The 14,952-nt window shown below is 37.8% G+C and overlaps 1 protein-coding gene and 1 long non-coding RNA gene across 5 annotated transcripts in view; one reads left to right on the top strand and one right to left on the bottom strand.

Moving 5' to 3' along the window:
* Window positions 1-4,652, top strand: part of rock1 (Rho-associated, coiled-coil containing protein kinase 1) — a 216,025-nt gene extending 211,373 nt beyond the window's left edge. For 2 of the 3 annotated variants that reach the window (XR_013816703.1, XM_079819469.1), the window contains one exon: window positions 3,248-4,652. Coding sequence is in view for 2 of the 3 variants with exons in the window: in XM_079819469.1 (XP_079675595.1) it covers window positions 3,248-3,251 (4 nt within the window). In the remaining variant the exon portion in view is untranslated. Of the gene's footprint in view, window positions 1-141 lie in introns of all 3 variants that reach the window. The other variant, XM_079819468.1, reaches the window with a different exon arrangement.
* Window positions 4,653-11,721: 7,069 nt separating this feature from the next.
* LOC307127996 lies at window positions 11,722-14,792 on the bottom strand. 2 transcript variants are annotated; one of them, XR_013816715.1, is made up of 5 exons: window positions 14,048-14,521; window positions 13,611-13,768; window positions 13,157-13,213; window positions 12,989-13,042; window positions 11,722-12,242 (listed from the first exon to the last, which is right to left on the bottom strand). It is a non-coding gene; the product is annotated as an uncharacterized lncRNA (long non-coding RNA). The 2 variants fall into 2 exon arrangements; XR_013816714.1 differs by lacking the exon at window positions 12,989-13,042 and having other exon boundaries at window positions 14,048-14,792.
* Window positions 14,793-14,952: the final 160 nt, after the last annotated feature.

Here is a 14,952-nt window from a genome sequence, read left to right as displayed (position 1 = left end):
TGGGGTGAAATGTGACTGGGACATGTTTATATGAGATTGAGATATAAAGACCTATAATTATTGATAATGAAGGCCATAGGTTCCTGGCTGTGGAGGCAGGGTAGTCTCGTGACGGGCTGTTTATTTGCTGTTGTCTTATAGCAGGGCGCAGTCCAGTCTCCATGCGGCAGACACAACATCCAGTACATGCTGACAACATCATACAGCTTCTCCACACCTTAAATGTCTAACGGTGTAGTCCACTGTGTTTGTTCAGTACATTCATTCAGTTTTTAAGGTCGAGGTTATCTGTGGTCAGTTGCTCTTTGGATGCCTGTCCTTTTCTGTTACTCTGGGTTTTTGTTTACTAGAATGGCAAAGTCTTTCCTTTACAAACTTAACCAATTAAAAGGGAATTTCCTTTATCTGGACAGAGGCTCTCTACAGTCTTGGCTTTAAAACTTAAAATTTCCCCCTTTATTCTGGCATTTTTATCTGGAATACCCCCTGCTTGGGAATTGGCATTAAGCACAACTGATCAAATGTCGTCTATTTTGTCGTCTTAAATTAGCAAAAATAACACTTACAATCTGACATGGAAATGCAAAAGATTTGGCATTGTGGAGTTTATATTTGCATTAGAATAATGTTTTATTGAGTGTAAAATAATATCACCAGCCATTTTTTGAGAGGCTGCTCACTGTAGAGACGATGGGTGGAGCTTGACGTCCAGTTCCCCCTCGCTGGACGTAATGGGTGGAGCTAGACCAGGAGTGTCCAGTCCTGCGGGCCACTGTCCAACCCCAGTTAAAGGGTCATGAAACCACATTTCAGCAGCAGTCAGTTCTTGGCATTCAGCCAAGGGGAAGGGGCACGAGGGGAGACTGACAACACAGCAACGGCTTCTGATTCATACAGTTTTATTTCACTCTCATTAAAAGCATCAAAGCTTCCCACAAATGCATGCTGCAAATTGCAACACAATATACACATGGGGCCAGATTTACAAAACAGGGCAAATTAGCGTAAGAGCGCAATTCCATAAAAGCGTCGATGGGAGTGGACAGATCTGCGTCACGTGTGATCTACTGACAACGCGCAAATTTATGAACACAGCTTTTTTGGCTGTAAATAATGGCGCAAACACCAGTAAATTGGCGAACACAAACCTTTGTAAATCACCTTGCATGATTGATTTAAATATTCTCCTCCTATGAATTTTGTGCCTAAAAGGGAAACTCCAATACGGGCAGCTGCAAAAATAACTGTGCCCACGCCTTTTCAGCGCTAATTTATTACTGCGTGTCTTTAGTAAATCATGACAGTAGTTTTTTAACGGCAAAAGAGGATTTGTCCTTCAGCAAGCTGTTAGTAAATCTGGCCCATGGTTTTGTAAGCTCACCGTTACACAAACACATATATATATATCCTGTGACAGCTATAATTCAATGCACAGCCATTCGCAATTTGTTCTCTGCATCAAAAATATATATATGAACAGGCTGTTGCATTTTTGATAACTTTTGAGAATTATTTTGTGGAGTTTTTATAAGCCGCCTGGTCGGTTAAAAGGCCTTAAAGAGCGGTTACACTCACAGTGTGGAGGAATCACGTTTGTGTCGAAGAATTAGGATCTATTGAAGGGAACGTATGCAATGCAGAAACTCTTACAAAGCAAAAACAAACGCTTGTTTTTGTTCCATTAATGAATCTCTCACTTACTGTATGCGATCTCACTGTTTGAAGTGCCAGTCAGAGGAAAAAACCTATCAACGTGCGCTGTCATGAATAATTAAGCGTGTGCTGTCATGAATTAAGCAATGCGTCTTCTCATAGGATAAGAACATGCAGACTCATTAATAATTATGAAACACTGATGAGTCATCGCCATTCTATAGTACTAGAAAACGTCGACGTGAAGATGAATTTAAACCAGGAAGTTGAAAATAGATCAAAAAGGTTTCAAATTAACTAGTTTTCTCCCACATTCAAAACGAACAGATGGTAACATTGACTTCTATGATGTTCAACACACATAATATAAGAAAATTTGGTTTAGGGTTTCATGACCCTTTAAACCCCCGCTGAACCAGCTAATCAAGGTCTCGTAGGCATTGCTAGAAACTTCCAGCAGGTGTGTTGAGGCAAGCTGGAGCTAAACTCTGCAGGACTGAGTTTGGACACCCCTGAGCTAGACAGTCCAACCACACCCTAACCCTACCCATACCCTATCACTAAACATAACTTCACCTATTATGTCCAGAGAGGGGGAGCTGGATGTCATTTTTCTGCCTTCAGATTTCTATGATGGTTACAAAAGGTCAATCATACAAAACCTGACAAGGGAAGTAATTCAATTTTGCTTGAAGAAAATGAAGCTTATTTTGAGGATGTTTTGTATTTGTATTTTTTTGAGCTGCTTCTGTATCGATTAGGCAGTACATGGACCACACATTGTTTGAATACAAGAAGAGTGGAAAAGTGCATAGAAAGAAAATTCTTGAGAAAAAAAATCCTATTTTAGCAGTTTCAGTAAATGTAGAGTGAGTGTTCATTTGTATAGTTAGAAACTTACTAGAAAAGTAGAGCTGGTTTATTCAAATTTATTAGAATAACTTTACTTTAGAGCTTTATTTTATCCCCTTGTTGTCTTTCTGTTAAGAAACTCTTATCCACGAGACCATACCATGATTAAAATTAAACTGGCTAATAAGTTATTGTCCTAAGATAACACTACTATCCTATAAAAGAGGACAAACATTGCAGAATACTGGTGGTGGTGGTGTGTTGGGACCCCTAATATGCACAGGACACCTATACCACTACATGTACTGTTATACAGTGTTCAATTTATACTAAGCTGACCTATATTGTAATACATATCGTGGCCACTGTATTGTGATGACAATTAGCTATTCTCATTACCGTAATTTAAAGTAAACAATAAGACTCACCATTGAGATTTCAAAAGTATAACATCCAGATGTTTTGCAGTCATTTTGAGGTTAAATGTCCTTAATTGTCATGAAAATAATGTCATAATGCATACAGATATCTTAGTTGTCCTACAGGCTTCATTTCCTTCATGTAAAATATACATTTTCAAAGTTACTACTGTTGTTGTTCTGTTTTCGTTGAGATGTGTGTGTGAATCATATTGTGATGATTACTATGAAAAGTTTTGTTTAACATGGAATTGCAGTAAGAGTGATCCTACATTTAAACTTTCTTTCAAACACTGGACATTTTCTTTTCTTCTTTCTTCCAGCTAACCATCTGAACCTCTGGATTAAATTGGGATTTTTGTACTTTTCCTCTAAAAAAAAACTCAACAAAAAAAGTATATTAAAAAAATCTGTAACAAAACATGTAATTAACCTTTTAAAGTTGCATTTCTCAACTGAGACAAAAAACAGACATTAATTGGTGCTGAGATTCAGAATTTACCTACCACAAGGCATCATGGAGATTTTTTGGCATCATCTTTTTTTGCCCTCTTCTCCCCATAACACGGGATCTTCTCAGATTCCATTTATTCCACACCATGCCTCCTACTGTCCAGAGGAAAGCTTTGACATATTTTACAACTTGGGAAGGAAACTATAGGCTGTTCTCATTTTATGTTTGGACTCTGAAACCTCTGGGATTGGGACTATAGCTTGGCACCATGGTAAAAGGGGAAATTTGGGGATTTAACCGTAAAAGGGTCTTTTTGTTTGCAAACTATTTCCACTTTGATGCCGCCTTCTGATGGACTCTGGTTGCCTTATTCTATCCCTCAAAATCTAAATGGAAAATGAATTGGGTTTGGTTGCAAAGTATTGGGTACTGAGAGTTTCTGAGGGTAGATCTTGAGGGGTTTTTTTATGGAGCATGGAAGATCATTACAGTCTATGCATAATATTATCATATTTGTCATTATCATTGTTATTGTTATTGTTTTTGGAGGCTCCAAGCCATAGGATACCACCATAATGGCATCAGGAGACATAAAATGTCACAGAAACCATTGAAAAAATGTTTGTGTCTGTGTGTGTTCATTGGGTACATTGTTTCTGTAATATCTTTTTTTGTAATGTGTTGCCTTACATTTGATTCATAGTTTTCAAGGATGAAAACATTAAGTTAACAAATGTAACTGCACTGTTTGAATTGTAATTTATTTGTAGAAGACTAAACATCTGTAGCGTTTGGCTCACCTAGTGCCTTTTGGATAACAATTTTACTGCCATATCTGTTTGCGTTCCTCTCCAAACAAATCTTTACTATTATCATACTTTGAAAACAAACATATCTATTACAGTGTGATTTTACCTGAACCTAACAGGTTTGAAACCGAGCGGACCATCTATTGCATGTCTTCAATGTTGTCAACCAAAGTTCAAAAGTTCTGCATGTAGAACCATGATGAAGGCAAAATATCCTGCTTTTTTCTTTTATATTATAAATAAAAAAGAGCGTTAACATCCCCAGCATCCCCTCCGTCAGTGTACATACTCAAATTAATCAAGATGATGAATACCTCCTCAATAATCCAACATGGTTTTTACAAATGTGTTCAGTAAAATAAGCACTGGAACAATGATCTGTTTTGATGTGGATGTATTGCATGTTAAATTGCATTTGAGGCCGCACTGATGGATATGTGTCAATAAACATATCTTTATCTATCACTTGAGTGTGTTTTACCTGTTCTTACCTACCTGGTTTAATCATTTGTTGATGTTATGTCCGGTGGTGCCTTCACAACTCAAGCTGACCCAAAACATCAACATTTACACGGTACAGTTTATAATGTAGAGTTCATGTCAGACGTGATGCAATTCAAACGTGAATGGCTAATCATCATGACATTCAAGGTATACTTTTTAAAAAGTTTACAGAGTTTAAAATGTTTTTTTGTGTGTGAAAATCCAATGGTGCTGTAACTTGCAAATGGTTTCCTTTGTAACTCTGGTAACTTGAAGCCTTCGCTTTGTAGTATCATGGATAATTGTTACCACAGTTATAATACTTATCTATTCATAGTTGCATCTACATGACAAACAACCAATTTAAGATTAAACTACAAATAATGCATTTTATCTTTGGTTTTAATAATATAATATATTATGTTGTGGTTATGTTATGGAAACCTATTTAATGCATTATGCATAGGCTTCAAGTAAAGTGTTACCCAAAATTATTTTCCATCTGAAACAAGTCACCTTGCACTTTTTGTATCTTGTACTTTTTTGTTTAATTGTTGTATTATTTCTGTTATTTCCTGTTATTACTTTGCTAAAAGGGGTGTCCAGTTTTTTCTTAACAAGGAACAAGGAATCTGTAATGCAAGTGTTGGGGTAACAGTTTAGGACCCAGGACCAGTAGTGAAAAATGAAGACCAAGAGTCAGGACTCTCAGGAGTAAGATTAATTAAAGAAAAATTTACTGAAGAATAGTTTGCAGTTTCATCAGCAGAAGCCAGCGTCAGAGTCTCTCGTGGAATCGCAGGCCAGACTCTAACTTACAGAGAATTTTGCCCACCAGTTATACTGGTTACAAGGACATTGATTATATCAACAATAACAGATGGCCTAAGCCTTGATTGGCTACAGAGACCTAAAAGCCTAAAAGAAGGAAAGAGATATTTATTTTGATTATCCTTGATTATTCAGGTTATGGATATAATAAAAAAGAAACATTGAGAAGGATAGGTGTATAAAAGAAGAAACACAGGTATCTGACCTGCCCCTTCACAAGAATTTCAAATATTGGGGAGGGACAATTTGACCATTTCTAATTATTGGGTGGGACTTGTCCCCCTCAATGTCTATGGTCGTTACGGCCCTGAAGCAGATAATAAGAAATTTGAGAGGTCTCATTTTAAATGAGATGAAAAATATACTTCTGTATGAAATATATTGCTAAACCAACCAGACATTTAAGATAAGTCCTGCTTTTTTCTTGTTCTCTGTAGAAAAAATGAATAATATTGCTTCTTGTTTGCTGATTAGCTGCAGTTTGTAATAAAGCTGTGCAATTAGATACTCATGATTTCTATTCAAATGGATTTTTTGCACCTTGGGAAACTAATGATAAATGTTCCAAATGTCCAGTATTTGAAACTTGTTATTTGGCATTCAATTGCATGTTCGTTTGTTTTTAATTACATAATAGGCTAATATTAATAACAATATGGACACATCACGATGGCTGTTCCTTGCGCTCTCGTCTTGTCCACGGAGAGCTCTGCTGGTATTGTGCCTAATTTCGACTCCCTGCCTAATTATTACCCCCTCACGTTAAAGCCGCTACCTAGCCTTATCCTAACTCCATTCCACACACCTAATCCTAAACCTACATATACTGGGGACTTTAGGGGGGGGTCAGAATTCGGCACAGAGTTGTTCTGCCCTGCGGGCTTCCCCGTGGTCTCCTACTCCCCCGTGGTGTTCCCCTGCTCTGTCCTGGGGCCTCATTTATCAACAGTGTGTATGCAAAGATGTGTGCGTAAGAACAATTCCCACAAAGTGTGGGATCTACCAACTTGTACTTATAAGTAGGAATGTGTGGAAATATAAGCACAACTCTGAGCATGCTTACGCAGAGATTCTAGTGGTAGAATGGTGATACTACAAAAATAGTGTCACCGCGTGTTTCCTGTGTCCTTTCATTGCAAATACTCAATTATGCCTGGCTCACACTACAGGAGTTTTAAAATCCTATGCGATTGTAAAATCTGATTGCAGCACACACTTCAGGAGAATCTTTGCAGATTTTCTTCCCTCAAATCTTAAACATGCTCAGACTACAAGATTTGAAATTCGTGAAGCATCACACACTACAAAATGTTATTAAGATTATCGTGCCAGAGGAAGCGCGTCACGTGATCTACGCAGCAGATCGGAATCGGGGAAAATGGATACTGTAAACCCGAAAACTTGCTCTATCAATAATGATCGCTTGTTGTGAAAAACAAAACAAAAGCGTAAGATTAAACGAGTGTGGATGAGAAAATGGTTGGGGAGACGGGATCAACATGGACTGTCAGTTCTTCAGCGAGAAATGGAGGTAAAATTTACCTTATATTACTATCATAAGCCCTAGTATTCGCACGGGATTAGTATTATCTGGGGACCTCGTGTGATTTAGAAATTACTCCCCACATCTGAATTTTGCGTGGCGCATTCGCACGGGATAAGCAAAGCCTGTGATTTTACTCGAATTTACTGACTTATCTCCCGGATATGATGTCAAGACTTAATGTTTTTTTCGTTATAGATATAGCTGTATGAAATTTTAAACAGTTGTATCAATATCATTTTGATTGTTTTATAGTAATAAAAATAATAATTTAGTTAAGTTAGAGAACAGACGCCACAATTAAAAACTGAACTGAGCAATATAATATATACGGCGGAAGATTCAGTTTCAAACTTAAATGTAAAAGCGCCCATTTAAGCGAGTTTGTCATTGTCATTTTCTGTTTTTGTGTTTTTCATTAAGAATATTAAACACACCATTCAAGCAATTTAATCCCAAATGGATGCTCATTCTAAAGTGAAAGTATAATCCGCGCGGCAGCACAGAATTCATAACAGTGCGCATTTTATGCAGCCTAGTGCCATTCTTCGTTAAAGATAAAGATAAAAATGCACACAGGAAACAAAAACCTTGCAAAAATGATATACGATCCGCCTAAACCCGGCCAAATCACAGAGATGCCGATTCGCACGGGACTAATATTATCACAGGGCGGTGTTTGGCGAAATATGGTAGGTCATTTGCGGGGGAATATTTACTTTACATATTACAGACATGGCCGATTCGGACGGGATTAAGATCACAGACATTCTCTGCAATTAATACAAATCACCAGATGTCCCCAGATAATAGCCTACTAAACCCGTGCGAATAGGGCTATTCTAGAATGTTTACCGTTATAATATTGCCTGCCTAGTTCAAAAGCGACAGCTTTTACAGTGTAGATTTGTGCTGTAATATGAATATACAATTGGTGCTAGTATAGTAGGCTATGTATTATGAAATGTGTCTACTTATAAGAAACAATGGTTTGCAGGTTTCTCTCTCTCACACACAGCGCGCGCGCGCACATAGACACACACAGCGCGCGCGCACATACATAGTCGTAGACTTGTTTCCTATTGGCTATTGTGACAGTACTGACGTTATTACAATCTTGCTCATCCCGATAAATATCAAACATGTTTGATATGATCGGGGCGAGCCCGATTTGTGTGAGAGCAGATCGGGAGGGGCAAGATTTTATCTGTGAACGTCTCACATTACCAGATAATCTGCGCCGAACATCGGAACCGATCGAGGTCGTGGACAAGATTTTTTCTCAGAATCTCGGGAGGGGAAAATCGGCCATAAATCGGCCTAAAACTCCTGTAGTGTGAGCCAGGCATTAGTAATTGTATAGTTTAAGCTATACATTTGCATAATGGGTGTGAAAAGCTATAAAAGTCAGCTGGAAAGTAATTTGAAATGTAGCTATAGGTTTATGGCTGATCTTAGACTGAGTAAACCCAGCCTGATCTGCCGGCAATTTGATTTCGCCTTGCAATGCAGTCTGGAAACCTGTACATTCATTTCTACTGCTTCTGTTACACTTTTGTGGGAACCAATCACAGACGGGCTTATCCACCTGGCGCGCTATTGGTGGGTTTAACACGATGACGGATAAAGAAGCGATGGGTCATTGCCCGTTGATCACGCCTCTCTTGGTCTGATTGGTTGAAAGACTATCCAATTGCGTACAGAGTCATTTGAATTATGCTCGTTTATCATGCCTCTTGTGCAGTAGAAAATACATAGCAGACTCCCCAGACCAAAGTTCATTCTTAAATTGAGCTTGGTCTGGTGATAGCCAGACAAGGCTGATCTCGCTTTGCCGGAAGATTTGGCAGTTCAAAGCTGTTTTCAAAGACATGCATATGATTTATTAAGGGAGATTTATTAACAATGATTAGCCTACTTACTGGCGTGCGTAAGAACTGTGTTTGCACGTTTGATAAATACAGATTTTTTTTGTACTTAGGAACATTCTAAATTTAATTTAATTTCTAAATATAGAACCTTTTCTATTTTCTATATGCACTGTTGATAAATGAGGCCCCTGGTCCTTCATTCCTGTCGCCACGGCCACACCAGGCTCTCCTCCAATGCCACTTCCACAGAGTATCTGAGTACTCACACCTTGTCCTCATTCAGTGACTGCAAATATAGGGTGCTTCTCAAACATCCTAGTAAGGCTGCAACGTCATCAAGCCCAGCCTAGGACCATCTCAATTTGAAGGATCCTTGGAAGGCAGCCTTCCTTTCTCGTCCTTTGTTCAGCTAATTTTGAAGGATGCATCAAGTGTATCCTTTATGTCCTTCAGTCACCCACAATCCTTTGCACACATTCAAATTCACAAAAAAGAACCGATAGAAAATGAGTCTGCACTGAGAATGTTTACAGAGGCATACATGTTATCTTTTGTTTTGCACTAGGGCTGCACGATATTGGAAAAAAATTACATTGCGATATTTTTTTTCCCAACGATATATATTGTGATATTGAGAGCCATCAATCCAGGCTAAAGTCAATAATTACTATTCCATGATATTAATAATTTCACTAATAAGCAAGCTTCATTACAAGTGACAAAAAGGTCACTTAATATTTTATTCTAAAATTAGAACATTTCGGTAAACACAAAAGCAGAACACATTTAAACAGCAGCTTTACACCAACCCCCCTGATTGGTTTACAACAATATAACTTAAAATAAATAATTTTTTTATAAAACAACTTATAAGCATTTTGGTTCACAATCTTTTGTTTTTAAGTCAACTTTTCTTATCAAAAGTGCCAAAGTAAAACAGTGTTGGTCATCATCATAATCATGGCAAATATCTTTAGCGATATGAAACGTTATTGCGTCTGTTATTTCTTTCTGTCGTTGAGAGCCTTTCTGGTAAGGTGTCACACTGGCAAAGGCATCACAAATATTTGTTTGTTTTGGTTGACATCCAGATTTGACTTTGTATTCGTCGTAAAGAGCTTTGTGGTGCCGATATAAAAGTGATCAGACAAATTGGTGGTGTTTCCTTGTTTTGTGGCCACAACTTTATGACACTTCATGCAAAGTACCTCTTTTTGGTCAACATCCTCCTTTTTGTAGCCGAAATAGTCCCAATTAGATGCTTTCGACTTTCTTTTTGGTACGAAATCCTTTTTTTGCGGCGGATCCTCTTTGTCGCGGAGTTTTAGCAGTGAATGTTGGCTCAACTTGGCTTGCCTGTGAGCGGTGAGCAGCGGCACAACCAATCACTGCAGGCACGCGGAACGTGCATGTCACCCCAGCAACAAGCCATACAACTGTGTGCTACCCTGGTGCTACCGTTCTCTAGGGTGCTTTCACACTAGCAGTTTTGGTGCGCACCCGGTTTCGATTGATGTCAGAGTTCGCTACGTTTGGATGATGTGAACGAAGTCTTCCGAAATTCGGGTGCGCACTCGGGTTCGATTGACGTCAGAGTTCGCTACGTTTGGATGATGTGAACACGGTCTTCCGAAACTCGGGTGCGCACCCGCGAACCGTACCAGAGTCCGCGTAAAAAGGGTGGTCTGGGGTCTGTTTCATGTGAACTCCGGTACGGTTTGCTGCTGATGTGAACGCAATCGTACTAAATCGCAGAAGTGAACCGCTATTAATGACGTATGGTTTGATAAAAATGTGTGTGTGTGTGTGTGTGTGTGTGTGTGTGTGTGTGTGTGTGTGTGTGTGTGTGTGTGTGTGTGTGTGTGTGTGTGTGTGTGTGTGTGTGTTCACTCATTTTGCGTGACTGACACACTGCAAGCAGAGAGCTGTAGATCTAATTTCTGCTCGTCTTCAGCATTCTTTAGAGCATTGCAGTACATTTGCGGCATATAGACGCAAGTGCCATTACATACTGAAGCTTTAGAAACAAAACCAACGGTTAAAAAATATATATATAAAAGAGAGGTGAGCAACGCTATGCATTTTGCCGCCTTCACGCTCGCTGTCGTTACTAAGCAACCGGGTAAACAGCTGCTGCTTTGATGTCGCAAACGCACCCCGGGTCGGAACCAAATAATATATGAACACAGTCCAGCGGGGGCAGGAGAGGGGGGGAGCAATCGAACTCGGGTTCGGTCCGACCAACTGCAGAACCGCAGAACCATATACGTCACTCACAACAGTCTGAGAGCAACAGCACCACACCACGGTCTCATGCCGGAAGTGGGCGGAGCTGATTTATCTTCGTATACATTGCTCAATGCTCATGGAGCAATCATACATTGGAGCGTTTCAAACCCAAGTTTCAAACCATGTTAATAATGTCAAGTATTTTATTAATACGTTCTAATTGTAGAGAGGTATAGATAGATAGATATACTCACTTTTCATTAATAGTACATAGTTAAATCATAAAAATACACACATTACACATTGAATATATTTATAACGCAAGTTATATATGTAATGTAAATGAATATATATATATAAAATGTAAGTTATATATATATATATATATATATATATATATATATATATATATATATATATATATATATATATATATATATATATATATATAAACCCCATTGCAACGTTTTGTTAAGGATTTTTAAAGTAAAAAGTTTCTATTTATATTATGTCTTTAAAGATTATATTAGATCAATTGAACATAAAGCTTAAAACACTAAAAATGAAAACAAAGATTGAGCATTTGAACATTTATTTATATGACAAGATATTTTTTACTCAAGCATTTCAGAATGAACCTTTTTTCATAGTACATAATACACATTACACAATTCTACACTGGAATGCATAATTCAAGCAGATTCAGATTAATCAAATCCTAAAACAACACACAAATTATTTACTTCCCCAAAGGCATCATATACTAGCTGGGGTTTGCTTTAAAAAAATACACAATCAGACCAAAGAGAATATATTGAACTAGGTTCAAAGTTATTGCACAGCAGGTACATGACAAATTAAATCAAATGAAATCTCCATAAATATACAATTAATTCTGAGACTCCTTTAGTCCAAACACTTAAAAAATACTAAAGGCTCTTTGGCAAGTTGTTGGTCAACCATTTCAGCCTGTGAAAGTTGAAGGGCTTTTTCCTGGTCTTCCTCTTTCAATTTCAGAAAGCACGGCTCCTCCACGAAACCTCTGAAAACGTTTGGTAGTTCGCCTGCAGTGCAGAGGTCTTCTGTGATCCGTGGCTCCTTCATGAGAGAAGGGTACAAAAAATGGGATGAAATGTTGGAAGTTTTTTAACAATCTTGTGTGTTGAAGGATGTAGCATGTATAATAGTTTGTAAAAAAGTTTTGAAATTCAATTTTCCTCATGTCTATATTTGTGACAAATCATACCCTGTCACAAATCAAATTAATTAACCATTTTCAGTTCAAAATGTATACAGAAATCAAAGGCAAGCTTTCACACTGTGCTTATCGTCGTTCTAAACACACTTTTAACCCCGGGTAAAGTAACATTTCACACTTTTATATTTACGTGCTTTGGACAGTCACTGAAACACTGTGCATTCTATATAAATAATAAATTCACCGTTGGAGAGGAAAAACGTCAAATGCTGACAGAAAACGCAACAATTGCAGTGAAGAAGAGACCATTTTAATTATTTTATAGTCTGAAATGTCCATTCAGGATAAACTTGTAATACGAGGACATGCAAAGCTTGAGCATTTATGTAAACATATTGTGTGCAGTGTTCGTCCAATCAGTGACACTGCAAATAAGGACGTTATCCTATGGCTTAGTACAGTACAGTGTGGAACGGCAGTGTATGAATACCCAGGATTAATTGTTCATCTCAGGTAAATGATGATCAGTGTGAAACAAGATAACCCAGGATTCTGTATACCCGGGGTTTACTATTTCAAGTGTGAAAAGCCCTCATGTTTTTCATCCTAATGAAGAGAAGCTCTTATTTTTAAAAAAATGTCTTACTATTAACATGAATATCCCACAGTCAATAGAGCCGACCAACTGTTGTGGAACAGTCTAAAACAATAGAACATTATTAAGTTATTCCTGCCTGGAAAAGATGTGACAGATATAACAACACACTATCTGTATAAGTAGCTTATGTCTTTATGAGAGCCTTTTAAAACTAACCTTGTTTTTGATCAGCCTCCATTGTCCTGTGCTGGGGTGAGTCTGCTTGTCAATTTACTGCAACATAATCAAACAGAAATATTATATATAATGTAACCATAAAAATTGTACAAGAGAGACAAGTTTCATTGTTCTCAAGCAAAAATGACCACTTACTGCAAATTCAGAATATAAAAGAAACTTTCAGAACGTCATCCAAATGAACAATATCTATATTTGGCAATTCATATCAGATGTTTGGTTGTGTATTTGATTTGATTTTAATAGGACATATTCAGACACATGAAATATTGTTTGTATTTTGTTAGCTTAAGCACATTGTGCTTATATATAAATATATCTACTTGAAACTTTGAAGATGAGATGACACTTTTGACCAAATCATGCAGAAAACCAACTAATTCTAAAGGGATAACAAATAAATACTATTTCTTGCCACTCAAAACATTCATACCTTCATGGACAGCTGCTTTTTGAAGTGAATTTGAAGGTGTGCATTCAACTAGTGCCATCTGGTCAGTTTAAAAACACTGGGCAGTGAAAACTGTTGCAGAATGTCTTGCATTGATGAAAATGAAGTAAAGCTGAGCCTCTCCAAATCGTAATGTGCCTCTATAAATTCGAAAAAAATCCACATAAAACACATTGGTCAGTATCAGAAAAGGTAATTAAATAAAAAATACAGCGCCAACAACAAAGTAAAATCACAAACAATAAATATGTAACTTAAAGAAAGACCATATCAACAGATGCGAGAGACATCGTAAAGCTCGTTTAAAAAAAGATTAGAGCCACGTGCTGTATAAAGTGTTAATACAACAACTATGGATCAAATACACAACACAAATAAACTTGATAGATTAAAACCACAACACAAAAACAAATGTTTACCGTATTCTCTTTTTCCGCCATGCCGATTGTTTAGTTTTCGTTAACTCCGCCCACTTCCGGTCCTCAGACTGTTGTGAGTGACGTCACTGTGGCGTGGCGCTGTTGCTCTCAGACTGTTGTGAGTGACGTATATGGGTTCTGCGGTTCTGCAGTTGGTTATTATTGTTCGGTCCAGGCAATCGAACCAAGTGTGAAAGCACCCTTAATACACCATGGGCTACTACCCTTCACATCGCATGTTCCGGCGATGTGACTATCGCTCACGTGCACATCGCGATGTCGATGTTAAAACAGAATATCGTTCAGCCCTATTTTGCACACTTCTCATTCTAGCATTTAATGCTGATGAGGACTCTAGTGTACAAGCCTCCATCGTACTGGACTAGGAAGGACACATACAGCCTCACTAGGATGTTTTAAAAGCACCCATACCCTCTAGTCCAGTCATTCCCAAACTGTGGTCCGCGGACCACTAGTGGTCCGTGAGGGTACTGCAGGTGGTCCGTGGAAAGGCAAAATAAAATAAAATAAAATAATATTTTTTTACCTTCATTTTACCAGGAAATTCCCATAAAAAATAAAAAGTAAAAAGAATATGTAGGCCTATATTGATATAACATTTGTATTTAATTGTCAAGTTATTGTGCGATTACAAAAATAGGCTAGTGGCGCTCGGCCGTGACGTTCAAGTTCAGTGCAGAAGCAGAAGGCAGAAGTTACAAAAAATTAAGAGATTGACAGTGAGTCGGATGCATCTATGAGCCAGAATAAATAAATTAAATATGTAGCAGCCGTTGTCTGCAGTAAACTTTCTTTTAACAAGCCTGTTGTACTGATGTGATGACTAGTTATAGTTTTAGTGCTAGTAAGCCTATTTAGAGGTGCGGAATAATTCAGGTAGGACT

This window comes from Gobio gobio (assembly GCF_949357685.1).
Source record: "Gobio gobio genome assembly, chromosome: 6".
In the NCBI taxonomy this organism is placed as follows: Eukaryota; Metazoa; Chordata; class Actinopteri; order Cypriniformes; family Gobionidae; genus Gobio; species Gobio gobio.
The sequence above is the reverse complement of the archived record's forward strand: the minus strand, read 5'-3'. Positions and strand labels throughout refer to the sequence as shown.